At 47.0% G+C, this 23437-nt stretch overlaps 1 protein-coding gene across 1 annotated transcript in view; it reads left to right on the top strand.

Annotated features, from left to right (window-relative positions):
* The window catches only part of GPCPD1 (glycerophosphocholine phosphodiesterase 1), a 941421-nt gene that overhangs the window by 315407 nt on the left and 602577 nt on the right, over positions 1–23437 (top strand). Inside the window, exons 8-9 of the mRNA XM_086927681.1 lie at positions 9399–9642; positions 21982–22144. Of these exons, the coding sequence (XP_086783807.1) occupies positions 9399–9642; positions 21982–22144 (407 nt within the window). The remainder of the gene's footprint in view (positions 1–9398; positions 9643–21981; positions 22145–23437) is intronic.

Here is a 23437-nt window from a genome sequence, read left to right as displayed (position 1 = left end):
TGCCTTCATAGGGGCTTGTTTTCATTGAAGCGTTCAAGTACGCGAACCGTCGTCTTATTGTACATGACTTCCCTTTCTCGTCGTGCAGTCGTTTTGGAAAATAACTGCACAACGAGAAAGGGAAAAGTTGTTCCCGTTTACTTTTTCGAACAAACCCAGAGTTTGAACTTGTGTATAATAAGACGACGGTTCGCATGCTTCTAATTATGTGAATTGGAGACGTCCTCCCGTCTAGGGAGTACTGCAAACCAAGCATCCTATGGGGAAAAACATGAACTGTATTCGGGCATTTCAGAGCGACTTATGGGACCAATCTCCTGGACTTAAGGGGAGTATGGGGCAAGGTGCAAGCCAACACCAACAGGTCACTTCGGGTGGCTCTGAAGTGTCAATTGGGATTGTTCTTGTTGGAAAGAGGCTGCAAGTTTGGACTGGGAAACTAGTGAGGCTGAACCCACAAGGGTGCTCACGATGCTCATAGATGTGGGGACACCTTTGATCCAATTCCACTCTGGCCAGGGGTGATGGGGGGAAGAGGTGTCTTGAGGTGTTCGGTTTTTAACAGCCCAGTCACCCGTGGTCAAGCTACACAAAGAGGCTGCAGGTGGTGTTGATGAGTCCCCTCCTAGCAAACCCAAGGTGGGCTTCTTCTCTGGAGGGCTGGGGAAAACATGCTGGTGCCGTTGGCCCACTTCAGCTCTGACTTGGAGTGACAGGTGCAGTAGTGCTGACCTGGGTCAGGGTTTACAAGCTCTGGGTTCGTCACAGTTCTTTCTTTCTTTAGTCCTTAGAGAGGGGTTGTAAACCCCCTCTGACTAAGCAGGCTTTTTTCCTATACTCCTGAGAGGAAAGGCCTTCGGCCCTGGGGTTAGAAACTCTCTGGTGGCAGGCCGACTAGTCCCAGTCAGTCAGCACACTAGTAGTTGGTAGGTTTCCGGGGCTACCTCTTAGGTTTCCTCTGGGTGCATGTATTAAGACCATCACTGGAATAAGTGTGGGCTTTTTAATACCAGATGCTTGATACCAAACATCCCTAGTTTCAGTGAAGTCCTCATGTTGCTAGGGGACTCCTTTTTTGACCAGTGTCCATCACACATACTTAAAATGGCTTCCCTGGTCACTTGCACTGACAGTAATTGAACTGGCCAGCACAGGGACTTACCTGCTCATGCAGATATGTCCACATATGTAATATATTGCACCCTCCCCTAGGACTTTAAGGCCTGCTGTCGGGGTAGCTTACAAATATTACATGCAGTGTTGGGGGACATGGAACACAGATACGTGACCTGTAGTGTTTTCTCTTTTTAGAGCACCTTGCCATGCAGCCAACAGTGGCAGTCTGTATGAGTTTGGTGCTGAGTTCCTCAGATTGGCACACCATATGCTGCAGCTCTTTGGTACCTAGGGCAATGGTACTAAAGAGAGTCCCGAAGGTACCACTTACTAAGGATTTCGAAAGGCGCCAAAGGCCTGGTCACTTTAGGATAAAATGACCAGTTGTCTTGTTTGGGGAAAGAACACTGGCACTGCCGACCTGTTTAGCAGGAACCCAGTGCACTTCAGTCTAAGTTGCATCAAATACCAGGCAACAGGTGGGTGCAGGGGGGGCTACTGCAACAAAAACCCAGTTTCCTACTGTACTAATACAACGCTCTTTCCTAAAGTGGCTTCTCGCATTCGACGTGAATCAAACAATACAGGTACCAGTATTCTTTCCTAAACCAGATTCAGTCTCAGAAAGGACTCTACACATGATGTTAAAAGAACATTAATGTATTACATCAAGTGAACGAAAGGTTTTAGAGAAACACGACTTTGTGTTGTATTTTTAAACCCAAAAAAAGCTTCCACTATGTACAAAGCTGGAATAGCAAGATGTATAGTCAGGGGTATTCAAACTTGCTTCTGCAAAGCGATCACTACCTGTAACACAACAGGCTCACTCCACACGCAAAAAAAAGATATTTTAAGGCTTTTCTAAGAAACATCACATTAGCGGCTATCTGTAAGGCAGCTGCTTTGAATACCCCACACATAATAACAAAACACTATTGTGTTGATGTCTTAGCTAATCAGCAAGCTAGAGTGGGTCAAGCTGTATTAAAAACACCATTTCAGATTGGCTGAACATGTCAGGTAGATGGGTTGATAGTTGTCTTAGAATGTTATATTTTTTTAAACATCAGTTCTGTTCAAATACTGGTGTCTTAACATTACCTACAAAGTGTACCCAGCCTGACATGGGGGAATAATTGAAACGTGAATCTATAGCAGATACCAATCCCGAAGAACTGTAGTTACACGTAAGTAACTTTTTGTTGTCCAGGCTCCCCTTCATTAAAACTGCTACACGTGGAATGTGGACCTATGCCGATAACATTCAGGATGTTAAAAGGGATTGCCAAAATGTAAAATTTGTTTTTGTTTTCAATCGTAAAAACATATTCCACTTCCCTTTCCAAAGATCAACAGAATTTCTGGTCAAATGTGAAAACTGCCTCCAAGCATTATCAACGCAGGTACAGTCACTTCATTGCTGTATGACCTGGCCACTTGTAGGCTCCTCTGGCCCCCTAAGGCGACAGTGTTGACCCTCTTGCAAAATTATTTTAGGTTTAAAGTATGTTTATTAAGTACAGTGGTACAGCAGTGAAAATAAAAAGGAAAAAAGGCAATAAAAGACAGTCAATGGCATAGTAAATCAATGCTTTCTCCAGGGCTCGCTGCCACCTATAAAGTTCAACAGTCCCAGCCTCGTAAGGGCCGCCCTGGGTGGCCGTCTCGAGTACTGCACCCGAGTGATGGACTGTAAGCAAATAACAACCCCACTGTACCTCTCTTTCAATATAACAAACCTCCCCAACAACCACCCGTGCCCACCCCACTCCCCTTCCCCCCGTCCGGGGTTGTACGAGGTAGAACGCAGACACTCACAACTCCTATCCGTCTCTACTCCCACTTTACGTGTGAGGTTCCCAACCCCCCCCCCATCCTGACCGTTTACTGTATCGGCAGTGTAAGTCTCAGAAGCCTCCGGTATCTCGGGCATGTAAGCTCCTTGAATTCAGTGGCCAGTAGTGTATGGAAGGGTTGCCACAGCTCTTCGAATTGATCAACCTCCCCAGCCAGTGTGAGCGATATTTTTTCCATTCCCAGAACATGCCACAGCCTGTGTAGCGAACCCGTAATTGAGGGGATAGTGGGTGTGCGCCAGTGTATTAGAATGTTCTGTACCGCTGAGCCCAAGGCAATAGCAATGTGCCTCCCCCTCCGGGATTTCAGCGGGTACATTAAGGCATTGGGGAGACCCAGCAGGGTATAGGCCGGGAAGCGGGGCAACTCGACACCAAAACAGGTATCTATCTCATTGATCACCTCTGTCCAATATTCCTGTAGCAGTGGGCAGTCCCATAAAATATGTGTCAGTGTGCCAACGTGCCCGCAAGTGCGCCAACATGCAGTGTCTATGAGCCGGTTCATTTCATGCAGGCGCTCTGGAGTGTGGTACCAATACGTAGACACCTTGGTGAAGGTTTCGGTGAGACCTACGTGATATGTAGAATGTCGTGCTCGGTACGAGATTTGCTCCCATTCCTTGTGGCTAAGTGTTCTCCCCAGTTCCCTGTTCCATCTCTCCCTGCCGGGGTTATAAAAATGTGAGGGTGGCGGCTGCAGCATTTTATACAGATCAGATATGAGTTTAGCGTCCGATGTACGCGTCGCCAACCATCTTTCATAAGGCAACAGGTTCCTGTCTGCCGACTCCCGCGCCAGTGGCTGCAGGGCCCAGTGTCGAACCTGCCAATATCTCATCCTATCTGCCTCGGTCATCTGGTAATTCTCTTTGAGGTTCTCAAAGGGGAGGATCCCGTCCTCACCGTATACATGAAAAAGTGCTCTGCATCCTCTCACCCGCCAGTGTGTGAAGGCTCCCGGTTCCGTCCCCGGCGTGAAGTCCGGGTTGTCCACAATAGGTGTGAACGGAGAAGGGAACGTGGTGAGATCAAAAGGCTTGTTAGTGGCGTCCCATACCCTCAGCGGCACCCTCGTGATATAGGATGCGTAAAGGTTCGGGGGACGGTGCGGTCTGCGCAGGAACGGTATTTCTTGCAGGGGCCGGCCCGCCACCGCCTGATCCTGGAAGAGCCAGTGCTTGTCTGACTCCCACCTGCTCCATTCCACCAGGTACCTTAGCTGTGACTCCTGGAAATACTTTTGAAGATCAGGGACCCCCAGTCCCCCCGCCTCCGGTGCTAAAGTCGTCAATGCCCTCTTCATACGGGGTTTACGGCCCTGCCAAATAAATCGGGATAGTTCAGTCTGCATCTGCCGTATCCAACCCTTAGGGGGCTGTAGCGGTAGTGCACGGAATAAATACAGGATCTGGGGTAAGACTGTCATCTTAATTGCCGCTATCCTGCCTAGCCAGGATATCGTCCCCTTGTTCCATCTCCTCAGCTCCTCTTTTACTTTCTTGCTCAGCGCCTCGTAATTAACCGCTACCATCGCCTGTAACGTGGGAGCCAGCAGGATACCCAGGTATGGCACGTGGTGCCGTGACCATCTTAGCGGGAAACGCCTCTGCAAGTCCTGCCTCGTCGCAGGCGTCAGGGAGACATCCAATGCTGTAGATTTCCCCACATTCATTCTAAATCCAGCCGCTCCCGCGAAAGCCTCGAGCTCTTCCATACATGCGGGCAAGGCCCGCCTCGGGTCCTCTAGTGTAAAAATTACAACGTCTGCATAGAGGCTAACCGTGTGAGTATAACCTCCCATCCGCACACCGGTCGCGCCCGGGTTCTGTCGCACTCTTTGGGCAAAGGGCTCCATGTAGAGAGCAAAAAGGAGAGGGGATAGTGGGCACCCCTGTCTCGTGCCGCGTTCAATATTGAAGCGCCTCGAGCCACAGCCATTGACACGCACCGTTGCCGACGGGAACTTGTAACAGTTAAACACCATGCTTCTAAATTTCTCCCCTATGCCCATTCGTGCCATCACCCGCTCCAGATACGGCCAGTGCACCCGATCGAACGCTTTTTCGGCGTCGACCGAAAGTAGCATCCTTTCCCCCGGGATCCGCGAAGCCTTTTCCAGTATATGCACTAACCTTTTAGTATTATCTACCGTTTGCCTGCCGGGTACAAAGCCGGATTGGTCCAGTTCAATCAGCCCAGGGAGATACTGCGCCAGTCTCGCAGCAAGGATCCCCGTATAGATTTTGAGGTCGACATTAAGGAGGGAGATCGGTCTGTACGAGCTACACTGAGCCCTGTCCTTCCCAGGCTTGGGTATGACCGACACTGTAGCCTGTAGGAGATCTGGCGGGATAGCACCGGGGCAGGCCAAGGAATTAAACAGCTTGGTCAGTATGGGCGCTAAGATCGAGCAGAACGTTCTGTAGAAAAGGGTGGTGTAGCTGTCTGGGCCCGGGGCCTTCCCGAGTTTCAGCCTAGAAATTGCTGCAACAACCTCCTCTATCCTAATCTCATGTTCTAGGTAGTCGGCTTGCGTCGGAGCCAGGGACGGGAGAGCCACCGAGTCCAGATACTCATCAGGCTCACCCATCATCGAGTCACCCTCCGCGTAGAGCTCAGAGTAGAATTGGCGGAAAGCCTCAGCTATTTCGACGTCCTCTGTGAATGACTGCACCCCTGCCACCGTAAGTTCCTTAACTCGACGGCATTGGTGCGCAACTCTGAGCTTAGCCGCCAGTAATCGTCCGCATCGATCCCCTCCTGTATAATATGCGTGTTTTAGACGTAGTGCCGCATATTCAGCCCTGTCTAAGTCCAAAGACGATAGGAGTTTCCGCGCCGCTTTCAGCTGTTTCCAAATCCTGGGAGCCCCTGTGCGATGATGTACTTGCTCCAGTTCCCTGACCTTTTGCGTGAGTTCCTCCCGTTTAACCTTCCTCTCTTTATTTTCGGCTGAAGAAATCGCTATGAATTCCCCCCGCAAAACTGCCTTAAGTGCTCCCCACTGAGTCGCCAATTTGGTGTCGGGGTTGGAGTTATGCAGCTGAAATTCTTTCACAGACTCTGTTATGCGCTGCACCACAGTCTTTTTGTGTAGGAGAGTGTCTCGAAGATGCCAGACTCCACGATGGACTGGGGTCGACGGGGGGAGGAAGGTCCCCGAGACCGGCGCGTGATCTGAAAGGGAGATGACCCCCACCTCGGAAGCAGTGGCCATGTCCCGAACCGGGCCAGCAGATAGTCCAACCGAGCGTATGTCTTGTGTGCGTGTGAATAAGAGTAGTCCCTATCTAAGGGATGAAACCCCCGCCAAAGATCGTGCATATCTAAATCAGCTAATTGTGTTCTCACCGTGTTTGACAATTCCCCAGTCTGTGGGTAACGCTGCGCTGATCTATCCAGTGAGGAATTGAACACCAAGTTCAGGTCCCCCCCCCAGAATAATGTGTCTGTCTGGTGACGCTGTGACATCTACTAATGCAGAGTGGAGGAATCGGTCCTGGTGCTCGTTTGGGCTATAAACCGAGCCTATTGTAAACTGCAGAGGTCCAAATTTAAATCTATATGCTAGCAGTCTCCCCTTCTGTTCTATGAGTTTGTGTAATACTTCTCCTCTAAAGGATTTAGATACTAGGATAGCTACCCCAGCCGTTTTAGTGGTATTGGAGGAAAAGAACTGTGTGGGGAAGGAACGGGACCGTAACCTATGGCAGTCACCGGCTTGCAGGTGTGTTTCTTGAAGCAGACAGATGTCTGCCTGTGAGCCCTCTAATAAGGAGGGAATCGCTCTTCGTTTCGTGGGATTGTTTAACCCTTTTACATTCAGGGTCACTACCTTCAGCCCCGCCATACCAAATCAGAGTCACCTCTCATCAGCGGTCGGCCTGTAGCAGAAAGTACCAAACCATCGATCGGATAGGCCTGCGAGCTCTGGCGAAGCTGAATGAACTCAGCAGAAGCACCGGACAGAGCTGCCCCAAACTCCCCCCTCCCGGATCCCATGTCCCCCAACTCCCCAACCCCCCCCCCACCCAACTCGAACCCCAAACTTCCCCCTCCAACCCATCTCCCTCAACCCCCCCCCCAACCCATCTCCCTCAACCCCCCCTTGGTCCTCAGTCCTGATAGTCGCAGTCCTGCCCTTACCGGACAAGTCTGTGGTAAATTACCTTCGTGGGCGACCTGCCACAAGTATCCCTCCTTCGCCCTCCCGCCCCAGCCTCCCCCCAAGCCTGCTCCAACAGTAATGCAATGTCATTCTCCCCCCGGAGCCATGTTATGCGGTCAGTGCCACTTCATCCTCAACCGCCGAAGTCCTGGAAACAGTTCGAATTGCATTTGCCATCTCAGGTCTAATAGTGGCTGAGCCCGGCCTCCGTGAGGTGGCGGACGACCTGCGTCTCGAAACCCTCCGCCAACCGCTGTTTGTAGGATCTCCCCTCCTCGGTGTGGAAGATTCCTCCTCTTCCGCAGTGATCCCCAGCACTTCGCATATGTCCTGGAGAAACCGTAGCTGGTGAGATTCTCCATTCCATCGGAAAATGAGGCGAAAAGGGTGCCCCCACGAGTAGGGCGTGTCATGTTGCCTCAGGAAGTCCTTTGCAATCTTAAACGCTTTGCGCTTCTGGAGTGTGATCGTGGACAGGTCCTGATACAGCGCCACTGGGTGACCTCGGAATGTTATCGTCTGCTTCCTCCTCGCCTCGGTCATGATCCGCTCCTTCAGCGGAAAATCTGGAAGGAAAGCCAGAATGTCCGGGGGAGGCCCTGTTGCTCGCCGTTGCGCACCCACCCTATGAGCCCTATCTATCCTAATGGGGAAGTCCGCAGACTCGCCGAGGATGTCACGGAATAGCTCCTGCAGGTAGTCTGCCATGCCAGTGTTCTCTTCTGCGGATGGCACTCCCCGAACCCTTTTATTGTTCCTCCGAGATCTGTTCTCCAAGTCCTCATTATGCAGTTGAAGATCTATGTGTTGTTCTCTGAGGCGGAGCACCTCCTGCTGCAAGTGCGTGATTTCTTCGTCTTGTCTCTGCGTGGAGCTTTCAACCGTGGCCACCCTCTCGCCGAGTCCATCTACTTCTCTACGTATTTCGCGCACTTCACCAGCCACTTCCTGCTTTAGCTTTTGAAAGTCTTCCCTCAATGTCCCAAAAAGGGATTCCAGAAAGGATCTGGTGACCAGGGGCTCTCCACTGCCCACCATTCGGGAGCTGCTTGCTCCTCCCAGCGGCGTAGTGTTCTTGTCTCCTTTACCTTGGGATTTATTAAGCATCTCTGGGAGTGTGCGACCATTCCCCTTGCCACCCCTCTGTCCGGCCATCTTTCCTGTGGCCCAGCAGCGCGTGCGCTATTCACTGCAACACCCAGCCGATTCCACACTCAGTCTCTGACCCCAGGGGCCACTTCCAACCCCCCCCCCCCCTGCGAGTCTCCTCGGGTCAGGTGTCGCTGCGGGCCTCCAAACGCCCCCGGCGTGGCGCACTTCACTCACTGGCTATGTGCGGGGTCTATGGATATTGCCTCCGGGGACTCGGTGTCGCCCCGCGCCCCACCAGCTACCTCCTCACCTCCTCTTCTGATCACCGGGGGGAGGGGGGGGGGCGACCAGGGCCCAGCTCCGTCTCTGTCTGGCCTCGGCTCTCCGGACCTGCACCGCTCCAGTTCTTGAGTGCTCTTCGCCGAGCACCGGGGACTGCCTCCACCTTTGCTGCGACGTGACCCGCCGTGCCGCTACTCCAGCGCTCCGGGCCTCCGCTCCCTTCCGGCTAGGCCGCAGCCGCGGCCTCGAGTTGTCTCTGGGGCGGGTCCGGGGCCCACTTCACCACCGAGGGTCTGGTCAGCGCTCTCCGACCCCAGGCTCTCAGTCCCCCAGGGCCGCCGATGTGCTCCTCTTCACCGCAGGACTACTTTCCGGAACCTCCCGGTCCGGCGCCACCTCCGGCCGGGCCGCAGTTTCGGCTTGCTTCGCTACCGCAGCTCTGGGCTCCAGCGATCAGACCCACCGCTCTTGATGCGTCAGCTGGCGGGGGGACCGGATCACAAGTCAGCCGTGTCCGGAAGTTCTCCCAACCGCGCCCGTTCTCCTGGGCTGGCGGGGGGGGGGGAGAAAAAGCTATTTTCTGAGGCTCAGGGCATAGTCGGGCGCGGGAGCTCGGGAAGAACACGTCCGCCTACCCTGCCATCTTGGCCACGCCCCCGCAAAATTATTTTAAAAGGATTTCTCGTTTTCTTTTTTTGACAGCGATTTTCATGGTTGGTACTTTATCCTAATAGCACCAGGTCTTAATTCTTCTTTAGAGCAGGTGGCCTCATGCTTTTACATCTGGATAAACTAAGTTACTACTAAATATATGATGTACATGTCTATAATATTCATTTAAATTGTTAATCCACTTTTTTTGTCTCCCCTTGCAATAGAGTGAAGCTTACACTAGAAGGTCCAGAGGAGGAGGAGGAAGACGAAGAGCAAGATAAAACATCTTTACTTGTGCTTCCAAAGATGGGAAACACCTTGGATATTGCCTTAATAAGTGACAATGCGTACCAGTCTCGGCACACACAACCAGAATGTGGTTATGCTTTGTTACCTGATAGATGGACCGAGTATAGCATACACACCATGGAGCCAGCTAACCTGGAACTTCTCTTCGACTTTTTTGAGGTGGGTTTCTGTAAAACATTTTATTTGGACACATGAAAAAAATCTACTTTTGTCAGCAGTTTGCTTCCAAGTATCCATGTCTCTGGCTGTCCAGTTAACAAACCTTTTGCATGACAGCGGCCCATTCTCCAGATAAGGAAGTAACTTTTTTATTGCTTTGTTTAACACTCTGGATCAGAGAGGCATGTAAATCGGTGTGTGCATCCATATGAGTCTCTTTTCGCTGTCTCCCAGAGAATCTCCATAGATAATGATAGGGACAACAAAGTTCCACCCATGTGTAGGAGCCCTGAGCACTTCTTTCAATGGCACATTTTGTGTAGTATATTGGTTTAACTTCGGAAAGGCCAGGAAGTAAAGTGATAATAATGCAACGTTTTGCAGCCTTCAGATCATTCATTTTGACAATTCCTTTAATTTACTTTAAGTGATGGAAGAAAACCCATCCCCATCCTTTAATTGCTACCAAATATAAGTAAAATGGCATCTATAAAAACCACCTTCACAGACCCGTTTTCTGCTATTTTACAGTGAATAACAGGTAAAGATAGGGCAATGTAACTGAATAGGCTGCAATAATGTAAGTGGGTCAATAGCTCACTACAACTGTAATGTCACATTGACTTCCAATGTCCCATCATGACCTGTGACAGTTGAATTAGTTCTATTTTTTATTCGGTCTCCTTCTGACAAGAACCTGGAGCACAGAGCTGGCTTTTTCTAAATAAATGGACTCTGTGATTGTATTCTCTGCTTAGAAGCTTCACGGCATCTTCCTCTGTGCTCCCCCTTGACATGTAGACTAAGAAACTAGATTCAGTGGGCAGAAAAGCGTTTGGCTCTTGCACTAACACCATGAAATCAGTGAGCAGTTCTGCCCTTCCTGGAAGATGCAACAAGTCACTCTGGGACTGCCTGCAAGTTCATAGAAGACTTTCCCAGAGATGGATGCAAGGATTTCCAAGAAATACATCAATGGACCATGATGGTTTCAACTAGGTCACCAGTGCTGCCACTGTTTCATCCATCCTAGCAGCTCAGGTTACTGCCATTGTTTGGCTTTTCATTGGCTCATCCCGATTCAGACTCGCAAGACTGAACCCTGAACCCTTCACATGAAAACTGAGTTTTTACACCCTGCTATTGGTTCAATTGGAGAAAAGGAAGAACATAGAAGACATTCCTACAGACCCTACAACGACCAATACTTCCTTCAGATAGTTCAAACCACCTTACCTGCCTCCACAGCAGCAACAACTGAGGCATCCGGAGGAGTCAGTCCAGAGGCACATGAGTGTGTATAGTCTGTCTGGGGTCCAGTAGGTTTTGTGTAGTAACCAGAATTTTGTTTGTGCAAGGACTGGGGTGATCTTGTTTTTTGTGACCGAGGACTATAGAGTTTCCCACTCCTGGTCATTTAGTGGGAGATGTAGCTGTTTGTCCCAGTATTCGGTTGTTTTAGCATTGAGTTTGGTGGTTTTTGGCCGTAATAGCTTGTACATTTGTGAGACTTGGTGCCCTAGTTTGTTGATGCTAGTCACAAGGCGGAAGATCGAGGGTTGGGTGCTGATTAGTTTTGCCTTCGATTAGTCTGCTTTTATCTTTAGGAATCTGTAAAGGTCTAGGTCTTCTAGTTGATGGCCTGTTTTCAGGTCAGAGAAGGTAATGGGGGCTGTCCCCTTCTCTAGTTGGTGTGGGAAGCATATACCTTTCTCTATCCATGTCCCAAAGTTAAGACTATTCCCCTTATATTTGACCTTTCTGTTTGACCACAGAGACTCTGACTTGGTTCCCCTGATGCTGACCTCCATTCTCCTGTCTACCTTTTGGAGTTCTAATTTTGTATTTTTAAATATCAGGTTAGATGTGCGTGGGTATGTGTTTGTCGTGAGTAGGGCAAGAGGGTGCAGGTTGTTTAGAATGGCCTTCTCTACCTGTAACCACACTGGTGTGTAGTAGGGCGTCTGGGTTGTGTGCCCTGTTTTGCCAGGAAGGCTAGTTGGTAGACTTTAAAATCTGCTAGGTTCAAACCCCCCTGTGTTTTAGCAATCCTCGGTTTCTTAATACAGTTCCTTGCTTTCTAATCCTGCCAAACGAATTTGGTGAGCATGTTGTCGATTTTTCGATGGAAGTAGTCTGTGAGGAGGAGATTAGCATGCATGACAGATAGTTGATCATCGGCGTGATCATCATTTTTATTGTTTCTATGCGTCCCCACCATGTAATGAATTTCGGGGACCAGGTCTCTAGCAGGTTCTTAAACTTTTCTAGAAAGGACTTTTCATTGTGGCGAAGGGTGCTGTACAGGTCTGTACCGAAGTGTATGCCTAGGTACTTGGTGTGTCCCATCTGCCAAGTCAAGCCCGAATCCCCCAGCGAGTCTCTTATGCAGAAGATGTTTAGTGGCTTGCATTCTGTTTTTCGTGGTTTAGCTTGTAACCTGATAGTTTGGAGTATTGTGCTATTGTGGTCATCAGGGCCTTAATGGATGGCTTAGGTTGTTCTGTTAGTATCTGTTAGCCGTCTCATCTTCGTGCTTCAACACCCTGCGCATGCTCCGCAAGATCTTCAGATGGATCCCCACTGAAACCAGGAAGACAGTCACCCAGGCACTCGTCACCAGCCGACTGGACTACGGGAACTCTCTACGCCGGAACCACAGCCAAACTTCAGAAAAGACTCCAACGCATCCAGAACGCCTCCGCACGACTCATCCTGGACATCCCCCGACACAGCCACATCACCGGACACCTGAGAGACCTGCACTGGCTCCCCGTCAGCAAGAGAATCACTTTCAGACTCCTCACCCACGCACACAAGGCTCTCCACGACCTGGGCCCCAAGTACCTCAACGACCGCATGACCTTCTACACGGCCACCCGCCAGCTACGATCGACCAGCAACGCCCTCGCCACTGTACCACGCATCCGCAGAGCCACCGCAGGAGGAAGATCCTTCTCCTACCTGCCAGCCAAGACCTGAACTCCCTCCCCACCCACCTTCGACGAACCCAAGACCATCTCTCCTTCAGGAAGCAGCTCAAGACCTGGCTGTTCGAGCAGTAACATACCCCTCTCCCCCAGCGCCTTGAGACCCTCCCGGGTGAGTAGCGTGCCTTACAAATGCCGTGATTGATTTATTGATTGATTGATATCATCCGCATACGCGGCTAATTTTATGACTGTGTCCTTGATTTCGACCCCTTTTATGTTCTCGTTTTGTTTTATGTCTTGAATGAGGGGTTCTAGGGCCAGCAGAGTGTCGGTGAGAATGGGCATCCCTGTATGGTTCCCCGCTTCAGTTCGAAAGGATTCGAGAATGAGCCATTAATTGTAATACGGGCTCAGGGGGACTGGTAGGGGGCCATGGTCATCCTTATGTATGTCTCACCCAGGTTAAAGGTCTGCATGCAGTGCTCTAGGAAGGTCCACGAGACCTTATCGAAGGCCTTCTCTGCGTCTAGTGCAATCGCCACAGCTGGCTCCGGTTTCATGGAAGTTTGTTCTAGAATGTGCCAGAAAACTTGCGTGTTGTCGCTAGACATACGATTACGCATAAAGCCAACTTGGGCGTTGCTGATTAATTTGGGCAGAACCGTGTTTAGTCTGACAGCCAGGATTTTGGCGTAGACTTTGCAGTCCACATTGATGAGGGATATGGGGTTGTAGTTTTTTGGTAGTGCGTAATGACTATGTTAACCTCTCTCATGGATGGGGGAAACTAACCCTGTCTCTGCCATCTGGTTGAAAACCCTTTTCATGGTAGGTATTAATTGAGTTAGGAAGGTCTTATCGAAGTCAGCAGAGTATCCGTCTGGACCAAGGGCCTTATTTTTTTTTAGATTTGACTGCACTTTCAATTTTTGCGTCGTTGATTTCCTGACCTAACTTTGTTGTCTCTGCGGGGTCTAGCTCGGGGAGACCTAATCTGTCTAGGTATCTAGTACATTCCTATTGGTTAAGCCTTTACTCTAAGTTGTATAGCTCTGCGTAGAATTTCCTTGTGTCTCGTGTGTGTTTTGTTGTTTGTGTCTGTTATTGACGAGATCGCTACCTGATTGCGTTTGTTGGCTTTGCATAGGCTACGTGCTTTGCACTTGTTGAACCACAGCCCTGCCCTTTCGCTCAGGATTTTATTGTACTCGTACTTATGCTGTGTTAGTGTGGTTAGGGGAGCATTGTTCTTGATGTCCTTGCAAGGCCTAGTTCTATCTTTTTTATCTCTTCTTCTAGTTGGGTTATCCTCAAGTTTGTCTTTTTGTTTTTCTGTGCCTTGATTCCTATTAAATTACCCCTGATCGTTGCTTTCAGGGCCTCCCACAGTGCGCCGGCGCTAGTCTCCGGGGAGTCATTGTGGTATAGGTAGTCTGATATGGCCACCTCAATTTCTTTTTTTTTTTTTTTTTTTTCTGGGTCCGAGATGATTTCCCTATTGAAACGCCATCTTCTAGGGACCGCTTCGTTGTGGCAGCCGCTCAGTTTTAGGCTGATGGCTGAGTGGTCTGAGAGTAGTCTTGGTGGTATGTCTGATTGGTCTATCAGGTGTGTGTGTGTGTGTGTGTGTGTCACTGATATTAAAATGTAATCTATCCTGTTGTAGGAGTTGTGTGGGTTGGAGTAGAATGTGTAGTCCCTAGTGTCGGGTGTTGTAGTTGAGGTTGAATTTGGTGCATATGTTCTGTAGTGCTGTGTGCGATTTCGTGGGATGGTACGGGCAAGAGGATTGTCTGTCAATTGCTGCTGCTGCAGCCTCAGTTCTCTTTCTGTCATGGCGCTGGGCTGACTGTGTTTGGCTACTTTGTCTTCCCTAGACTCTTGTGTGGGCCTCTTCTGTCCTTGCACCGCTCTGTATCTCCCCTCTCTTTCTGCGAGTCCCGTAACCCCTTTTGGATGGCGGGATGTACGGCACCTGCTGTTTCCGGCGTGCACCACCTCCCTGTGGCACTGCCTGGCAGCTCTGGTCGGGTTGTCCTTTGGTTTGTTGGAGAGCTTAGGTGAGCTGGTATTGTGGGGGTTCCTCTGAACTCCCTGTGCTCGCTGGTTGTTGTCCACCCCTTGTTGACCTATTCGCTTCCTTGGTGAGGCATAAGTTGCCCTTTTTTTTATTGTTCTTTCGCCCTCTGTGCTATGGCATTAGCGCGAGAGGCTGTGCATCTGTGACTGACCTCCCTCTCCTTTATCGAGCCACTGTCACCCCCGGTTCGAGGCTCCCTGCATTAGTGCCACCTTGGTTCGGCAACCTCTCTTCCCTATGCGTCACTCCCCAATGGTTAGAGCGCCGTTGTCGAGATGTCAAGGGATCCCAGTGCCAATAGCGAAGCGCCCTTAAGGTAGTTTTATTTTGCTTTCAAGTTATAGTGACTCCTCTCATTATTGGTAATGCATATGAGCAGCAGCTCCATTGTTAGACAATTTTTTAGGTCGAGCCTAGCGCAGCACACATGCGCTGCTCTATGGGAGGCTTCTTGTGAGCACTCCAAACTTCCCTGTGTGGGTGTGACTCCGCCCTCACATTTGATTGGCCTTTGCGTGTGGCTTTCAATATTGAAAGCACGCAAATGGCCAAAGGCGGGTGCATGTCTCACCTCTTCTTCAAATGTTCACTCCCACGGCGTTTTGGTCTTGGGAGCGAGCAGCAGTGCGCAGGGTGTACCTGCATTCCACGTCGCGTCCTCTATCAGGTTACTAAATAAACACAGCGCAGTTGCTTTCACTTTTGCGGCCCCGCTTGTTAAATTTTCTGTTTCCTTGTGGTTTATGCAGAGTGGAGCCGGGCATAGGATTGAGTATTGGATTTTTGCCTTCATCAATTGCTGATTGATTCCTGCGCACTTTTGCTGTGCCTTCTGTACAGCAAGCATGAAATCTGGAAAAGGGGATATTCTGTGGACGTCAAATGTTAGTTCTTGTTGCTCCCGGACAAACTACCCCTAGGCTTGGCTCCGCATTTCGCATCAAAAGATAGCTTTGCTCGTTGGGTCCTGATTTCCCCATTCTGCATGTTGTTTGCAGCCGTACGTGTGATTCAGCTGAGCTATCGATCTTCTTATCATCCATGATGCTGCTATACTGTGTGGTCCTACTCCTATAATTTGTGGTTCAAAGGCTTCAACAGACATCCCTCACTCTCATCCTGGTGGCTCTCACATGGGCCAGACATTCCTGGTTCAGTACCCATTTCAGCTCAATCTCCCGAAATGGCTCCTGAAGTCTTAGAATTTAGCTACCGCAATCGGTCTCCTGAGTGTATCGCCATCCTCAAGGAGGCCCACTGACACACAACCTGGGCCTGCTATTCACACAAATTGAAAATATTTGTACACTACTGTCTCCATATATATCATCTCCCCCGTCCCACCCCAAAATCCAGCAGTCCAAGACAGTCTGCTGCCTGCTTCATTTAAATATATCAGGACTTCCTTCCATGTCTTTTTTGCAGAATTTTATATAGTGCGAACTTGACCCGAATCTAGTATCGGAGCGCTTTGCATAGCACCAGTTACGTTACATGAGGACACACATTCATTTTTGTTAGGCACTGGGAGATTAAGTGGGAGGATTTAAACAAGTCATTCCATCCAAGGTACTACACTGTACTGATAGGCACTCCTTTCAAACAGCTTTATTTGTGTCCCCTGCAGTTTTTCTCCTGGAAGGAGGCCTTCCTAGTGATCATAACCTCACTCAGGGAGGTGGGTGAGCTCCAAGCACTCACCCTTCTTTCAAATGCACAATGATAGGTTTGCCTTTCGTACAAATCAAAAATTCCTCCCTCTGGTCGTATCTTCTTTCCAAGTCAATCAAACTATTGATCTTCTTGTGTTCTTCCCATGTAATTTCTGTAGCACAGAGGGTTCTTCTTCAGGAGGGCCCTCGTGTATTACAGTGACACAACCAAATCCTCCTGCAAAACACAGCAGCTTTTGTCTTTCTCAAAGCCACACAAAAAGCCTTGCTTTCAGCATGACGGGGTTAGCTCGGGGGTTGCTCCAATGCATTCGGACCTGTCAAGCAAAAACTGAGTGGCAACTCCCTGCCCTGCCTAGACCCAACTTGACATGCAACAAAAAGGGGTTTCCATGGCATTCCTAGGTAAGACCTAATTGGCATGTTAGCCCGCTGCTTGTTCCAGTGCGCACACTTTCACTAAGCATGACTGTGTTAATGCGTACACTTTTCCAGTCCTTTGTAACATCCTCAGACTAGCAGAACATGTATATCTACAGCTACACATTTCGCGAATGGAAAATGTTAACCCTGTAAGCATCTGTTCATGGCATGTAATTCAGTAGATTCACAGGAGCCCACCCTTCCTCTATAGACGCCTCAGGAATTTGCAGACTCCTCTTCGTATAGTTGTTTTCTTATATTTGCTGCGCTCTAATTTCTTCCTCACCTGCCATGCGGAAAAAGAAAAAACTATGGAGCGGTTGCCAATGTGCATTACCAGTAATAGGAGTCACTTTACCTCATGGCTTGAAAGACCTCTTCTAAGAAAAACAAGTTGCACACATCTGAGTCCAACTTCAGATGGCAGGAGCATGTAGAGCATGTGAACATTTGACAGTAAACAAGAAGCCTTAAACCATAATCCTTAACATCAGTGTTCATTTATATAGTTATATCATCTAATTTATACAATAGACATGTCCTTTACCAGATTTGACTCTTATTCCTCCTATTTCAGGGATTTATACATGTCTCATCCATTTCCATTGTCCATGAAGGTACCAGAGACCTCTAAACCCTCTAGCTTTCCCTATTACGCCCCCTTTGTCGCAGTAACCTTTTCAGAGCCAAGGGCTGTAACACGCTCATCCCTCCTTCTCCAATGCCGGCATCAAGATGTTGTGTGCCATTGTTAGAGTCCTCTATCTGTGCCCCTGAGTGTTGTTTTTTGTAATTTATTTTTTATTTTTATTAGAGCAGAAATAAAAACAGAGAAAATACAATATACATTACATAATAATGCATGAAAAACAGTAATACTCTGGTTTGGGATCAAGGGTTTAAAAATTATGAGAAAGTGCATAACAAACTATATTCTAGAGTAAACCCTAACACACTGTTACTGCATAGTTGGCCCATGCGGATCTAAAAGATAGCACAACACTATTGGTAACGATGTAAAGTGCAATATGCAACTAGGAGTGAATATTTAAAAAATACACAGTAAAAAAGTCACTTAAACCCATGCCAGTAGCAACATCAATACAAATATCCCAAAAACTCTTTAAAGTGCAAGTGCGGCCGTCTGCGTCTGTTTTACTAAATCAAGTGTGAAATTTAGTTTCCAACTACAGAAGGGCCTTCAAACCTGCTCGTACTCCGCTATACTGAATTTTTGCCAGATAGCTGTAAATCTTGTCGTAGCTCCTATACGTTTTGCATAGGCCTCCTCAAATCTAGAAGTCTTGCACATTTAACTGACCCATCGGTTAATCCTAGGTTGGTTACTAGTTTTCAAATTTTGCAGAACAAGGGACCTAGCAACCGCTATAGAGATTATTACAAAATACTGTTGAAATTTCGTAAAACATTGAACCTCTGGTGATACCCCAAATAATCTCAGCCTGGAAGATGGGTCAATGGTTGACGACCGAAATTATCTCAATAATAACGCAATAATCTCTTCACTATGTGCTTGCTGATGTAACAGCCGTACTTAATTCCCACTGTTTTATGCAACATTTTCTCAATAATTTGACGCGCAACCTCACTCAGCATGGTATAGTTATTAAAATAATTCATAAGCTGAAGATAGCTCAATGAAAAAGCAGTATTTAAATTGCCGAATTGCAGCCTTATCGTTTCTGAAGTAGTTAACATATGTTGTTGTCTTTTTCCTGGCATGCAGCCAGTATCTTCGCCTATGTCTCTAAATCCTGTAGCATCGTGCTTTGTGTGTCTTTCTCTAGTGTTGATTCTGCAGGGTCCCCGCACCATAATAATGTTGAGGGAGGTGTGTGGGTCTGAAATTGAGTTAATATCTCAAATGACGGGTATTTCAGAAGGAAGATGATGTATCTATCCATCATCTTTCTCCTGAAATGCCCGTCATTTGAGATAGTAACTATTTCAGAGATTATAGCAATATATTGGTCTATTGATATATTGATCTTCAAAAACATATTGTGCTTGATTTGCCCTTATAAATCAAAGATTTTGAAATATATTAACCAAGCTACAGCATGGTTCCTGGTTAAATGATTTTTCCATTGGCCACTCTTGATGTAAGTCTTTATACGTGCATTAGGATGTGTTAGCAGATGTGCAATCACTTCTACACACCAGACCAGCCTACAACCTGGTACTTGGCATAGAACAAAATGATTGTGGAGATGCTCAAATCTTGGTTGATTAATAGATATTTGTTTCAGTGGCAATATGTTTTTTAAACTCCAGGGCATTATCATGGGTGCCAAATGTGCACCTACATATGTAAATCAGTGTATGGGTTAGATGATGGTCCGTGCTACCTGAGATGAAGAAATTGTTGAACAGCCCATGCATTTTTTGTGAACTTTAAAAAACAATTCTGAATTTATGATGAGGTGCCAAGTAATCATTACAATAATTTCTGAAATACTGAATAACAATTAGTAGATTATATACAACTAGCCAAGCTCCACAGAAAACCTTAATCATGTAGCTTTACCCTACATCTACCACAGAAACTAGGAAAAGTTAAATTACTTGGGAAATTCAGATGAAGACCATATCTTGAAACAAGCACATAGGAAACTCTCAAGAGATTTGGTTGCAGAGGATTCAAACCTCTATTATTCATAACGCAAAAGATAAGTTAGAAACAGATGAGACGCGTGTCAACACTATAAACAAGACCACAGAGAATTCACACCCCTGTTCATAATGCATTGTATTGTAGTGAAGTGTATAGGAAAGATTAAATAACATTTGGTACATTTAGCTAGACGACACAATACTAAAATGCTTTTTATTATAAATAGGCTTTTCTTTTTTAATTTTCTATTTTTGGTAAATTCTGGTGTTTTTTTCCAGTGTGTTCAATACCTTCAAAAAACAGTGGTTATAAGTGGTTACACATTTTCGCGCCATTAAAAACAACAAAAACAGTGTTTTTCTGGTGCTTATGAAATGTTTTGCTTCTAATTATTGCTTACGTTCTGCACTGATCGTGCATGTGTATAGACAGCTTGTGCACAGGGTATATGAGGTCCAAATTTTTTTTACGAATACAATTTATTGTAGTACACCATACAATACTTCTTTAGTGAGGCTTTGGTCATGCATGCTTGCACTTTCCTTCCTATGCAAAATATTATCTGTGAAAAGATCCTCTCAACATTGGTAGTTGAGAAGGGCAATGCCAAAACAGCCAGGACTCAATTTGCTAACTCTGGCCAATCACTTTCCATGCCAATATGGTTGCACCTGTAGATTGTGATTCTCTAGGGTCTGCAACATGAAGTGGGCAAAAATGAAGCAGTACTTTTCAAAGTCTGGAGAAAATTCAGAAGGGACCTCAGTGAGGCTTCATTAACTTCAAATACCATGGTTGGTGAAGGGACATTTCTATGCATCATTTCAAGCCATTTCCCTTAGACTGTAGAATAAAATGTCCTGCATTGCTCCTCAACATTTCTTTGCCTACCAAGTGGCAAGTATTCTAACATGGAACATGTTGCAGTGCCAAAGTAACAAAGTGTCACAAAGGCTACTCTCTCAAGGCGATGTTTCACATACACCAATTTTCCACTACAGCGTAATGTTTTCCTGTAAAAATGTAAGAGTGCAGTAGAGTGTACTTTTTTCACATCACCATCAATATGCAACCAAAGATACTCCCACTTCTTGCTTGAGGCATCAGCACTAAGCAGAAATTCTGTAAATGGTCGCCACACAGATAATATAGCATTCACGCCCTCTAGGACTAATGACGAAGAGAAAAAGTCTCTTCTTTTTTACGCACTCAGCTGAGTGCGTAAAAAGAAGAGCGAAAAAGCACCACGGGAAAAATCCATCACAAGCCTTACCGTAGGTTGTTCTAGGATGTTGAGACTCCACTTTTTCTCTTCGTCATTGCTTTAGTAAAGGTCTAACTTGTTTGGCTTTCACTATATTAGTGTTTGTGATGGATGTTTCTCGCGCTGCTTCTTCTCTCTTCTTTTTGCGCACTCAGTTGGTGTTGGTTTTGTTTATGGTATTTATATCAATTAGTAATTTGTGCATTTGTCTGTTGCAGTCCTGATGAAGTCTGAGGTTATATACCTGTAGACGAAACACATGTTTGCTCAATTTGTGGCTACTTGTGATGTTGAAGGAGTAAAGCATACAAGTATTTGGACATATATGGAAACCGAATAAACCACCAAGAAAATGGATTAAGAAGACTTTGATTTGGACCGGTTACGTTATTCTGTGAATGTGACTCAGGACTTTGCTATTTGTTGGACCTGATAGATTGATCATATGAAGTAATCAGGCTTCCGATTGCAAATATTAAAATCCTAAACGTTTTAGTATGCTCATACTGACTGGTTATCTTTCTTGCGGGTCCCAGTCTTTCGACCTGAATAGCAAACACTGCTTAGAGGGTAAAATTCTTGTATCTTAAAGCAGGTATCTATATTGAGTTTCATAATCCATTCTAGGATCAGGTGAATGTGCCCATAAATAAGGAGAATTCATTTTTCTCTACTAGAATGATGATGTCATTTTAATGAAAAAAACTGTTATTTTAAGGCAATGAATTCTTTAAAAAAATATTCCCTGTGCATATCTAGTAGCTTTATATTCAAACCCACATTTCCTTATTTTTAAGCTTTTTAAACTGCCAGGTTGTATTAGCCTGCTCCTTCATTTTTATAACTTTACATTTCCAGGTTCTGTTACCCCTGCCAATTAGCTCTCAAATAGTTAATTTGGGTGGGGGTAATTCCCTGTGCTGGTGCAGTGCGCTCTATTTTTCATCTTTGGCTTTGAAAAGCACACCAAGGGGATCTTTCCCAATAAGGTTAGATAGGCATTTGTTTAAAAGAAAAAACATGCTCTTATGTTTTTTTAGAACTATGCATAAAGGTTGAGGTGCCCAGTGTTCATGAAGATTATATACAACTCATCATTCCATAATCTCTTGGTAAATTGGGTTTCTCAAGGGCAGTTTATCCTTGCTTAGGTAAGCAGCACGAAGGTTCCATACATTTATAGTAGAAGAGATCTAATGTAAAATGTACAGAAGTCAGTAATGCTGAGTAACTCTTCAAGACAAACTTTTCATGTGACTTATGATTTTTTTGCTTACATTTAATGACGATTAAACAAACATTCTCAGATTTTACTTTTTTTCAACTTGTAGGAAGACCTAAGTGAAGCTATAGTGCAAGGTGATACACTCCCTGGCCATGTTGGCACCGCCTGCCTTTTGTCCTCCACCATTGCTGAAAGTGGAAAGAGCAGTGGCATTCTTACTCTCCCCATCATGAGCAGGAATTCAAGGAAAACCATTGGAAAAGTTAGAGGTACCGGTTTTCTTTATTTGAATTTACTTTTTGAGCTGCATCAAGAACGCCTTTTTATGTGTTCAGTAAATGAAGAGATTTATCCTGGTTGTTAATAATATTTAAGTGTCATTCTCAGAACTGCACACCATTTCTACTTACTGTTTCTCAATATTATTTTGCTTTATTTTCTCACTTTCAGTTTCTTTAATCTAGGTGACCTGCTCTTTAGCCATGCGGGATGTAGGTGATATAACCATTTTTACATTAAACGCCTTTGTCCAGTCTTAAAATCCCTAAATAGAAATAACAATCTGTACCATCAGTTATTTATCACTGACCGCTGATTCACTGATTTCCACCTAGCAGTACCCCTCCGCGTCAGTGGGTGGCGCCAGTCAACTCTGCGTCCGTCGTGGTCACCAGAATGATGTTGCGGTGTATACTTAGATGCCTCCCCTGCGCACTTAGGTCAGTTCTAACTTTTTCTGCGCCCGCCTTAAGCAGATTCGGAGAGCCACTCCTTAGTCATTTTTTGACTAACTTTTTCTCAACTTCTTTTTGAGTCTTCTGACTCCTGGTGTATGAGGGATATCCCATTGATGGACCGGGTTCAAGCCGTGCGAGGCCTGTAACCTCCTGATGTCAGTTACGGACCCCCACCTCGTGTGCGCCTCTTGTGACTGGAGAGTGACCATGACCTGAATTTGTGCTCCGACTGTCAGGCAATGAATCAGTCTTTGGGTGAGCAGTCCGGAAAGCTGTTGGAGCCCCGGTAGTTGGCTCTGCGCCGTTCGAGGTCCCAGTCGAGAGGAAGGTCTCTGGACCAGTTGCGGAGCCACCACCATCATTCGTCATCCAAGTCTTGGAGATCTTCGGGTAAGTCAAAGCACAAGAAGAAGGTGAAGAAGCAGCATCGCTCTTCGCTTTCTCCCCGTTGGTTGGCCAACGAGATGTGGGACCTGGAGCGTGGTCGTTCTCCAGCTCTGTCTTTAGAGCCTGGTCTATGGACGAACGAGTTTCCCTTCTTTTCCCAGTGCTGGAGCATCCCCAGCCCAGCTTCAAGCTTTCTACAAAGCGCTTCATGGCATCTTTGGGCAGCCCGACTAGCCAGTGTGCCTTCTGGTGCTGCGGACTCGACTGGGGGCCCTGGGACATGGATGCTGGCGGCTCCGGTGCCAAAGGGCCCCCAAGGATCCAGGCCTCAATCTTGATCGAAGCCAGTCGACCTTCTCTGGCACCGATCCTGTCGACCCCCGAGGACGGTCCTGCTCCGACCGGCACCCACCCCAGCCTCACTCCCGACTTGTACAT

The sequence above is a fragment of the Lissotriton vulgaris genome, chromosome 6 (genome assembly GCF_964263255.1).
Source record: "Lissotriton vulgaris chromosome 6, aLisVul1.2, whole genome shotgun sequence".
Lineage (NCBI taxonomy): Eukaryota > Metazoa > Chordata > Amphibia > Caudata > Salamandridae > Lissotriton > Lissotriton vulgaris.
Note: the sequence above shows the minus strand (reverse complement) of the source record. Positions and strands in the feature narration are given on the sequence as shown.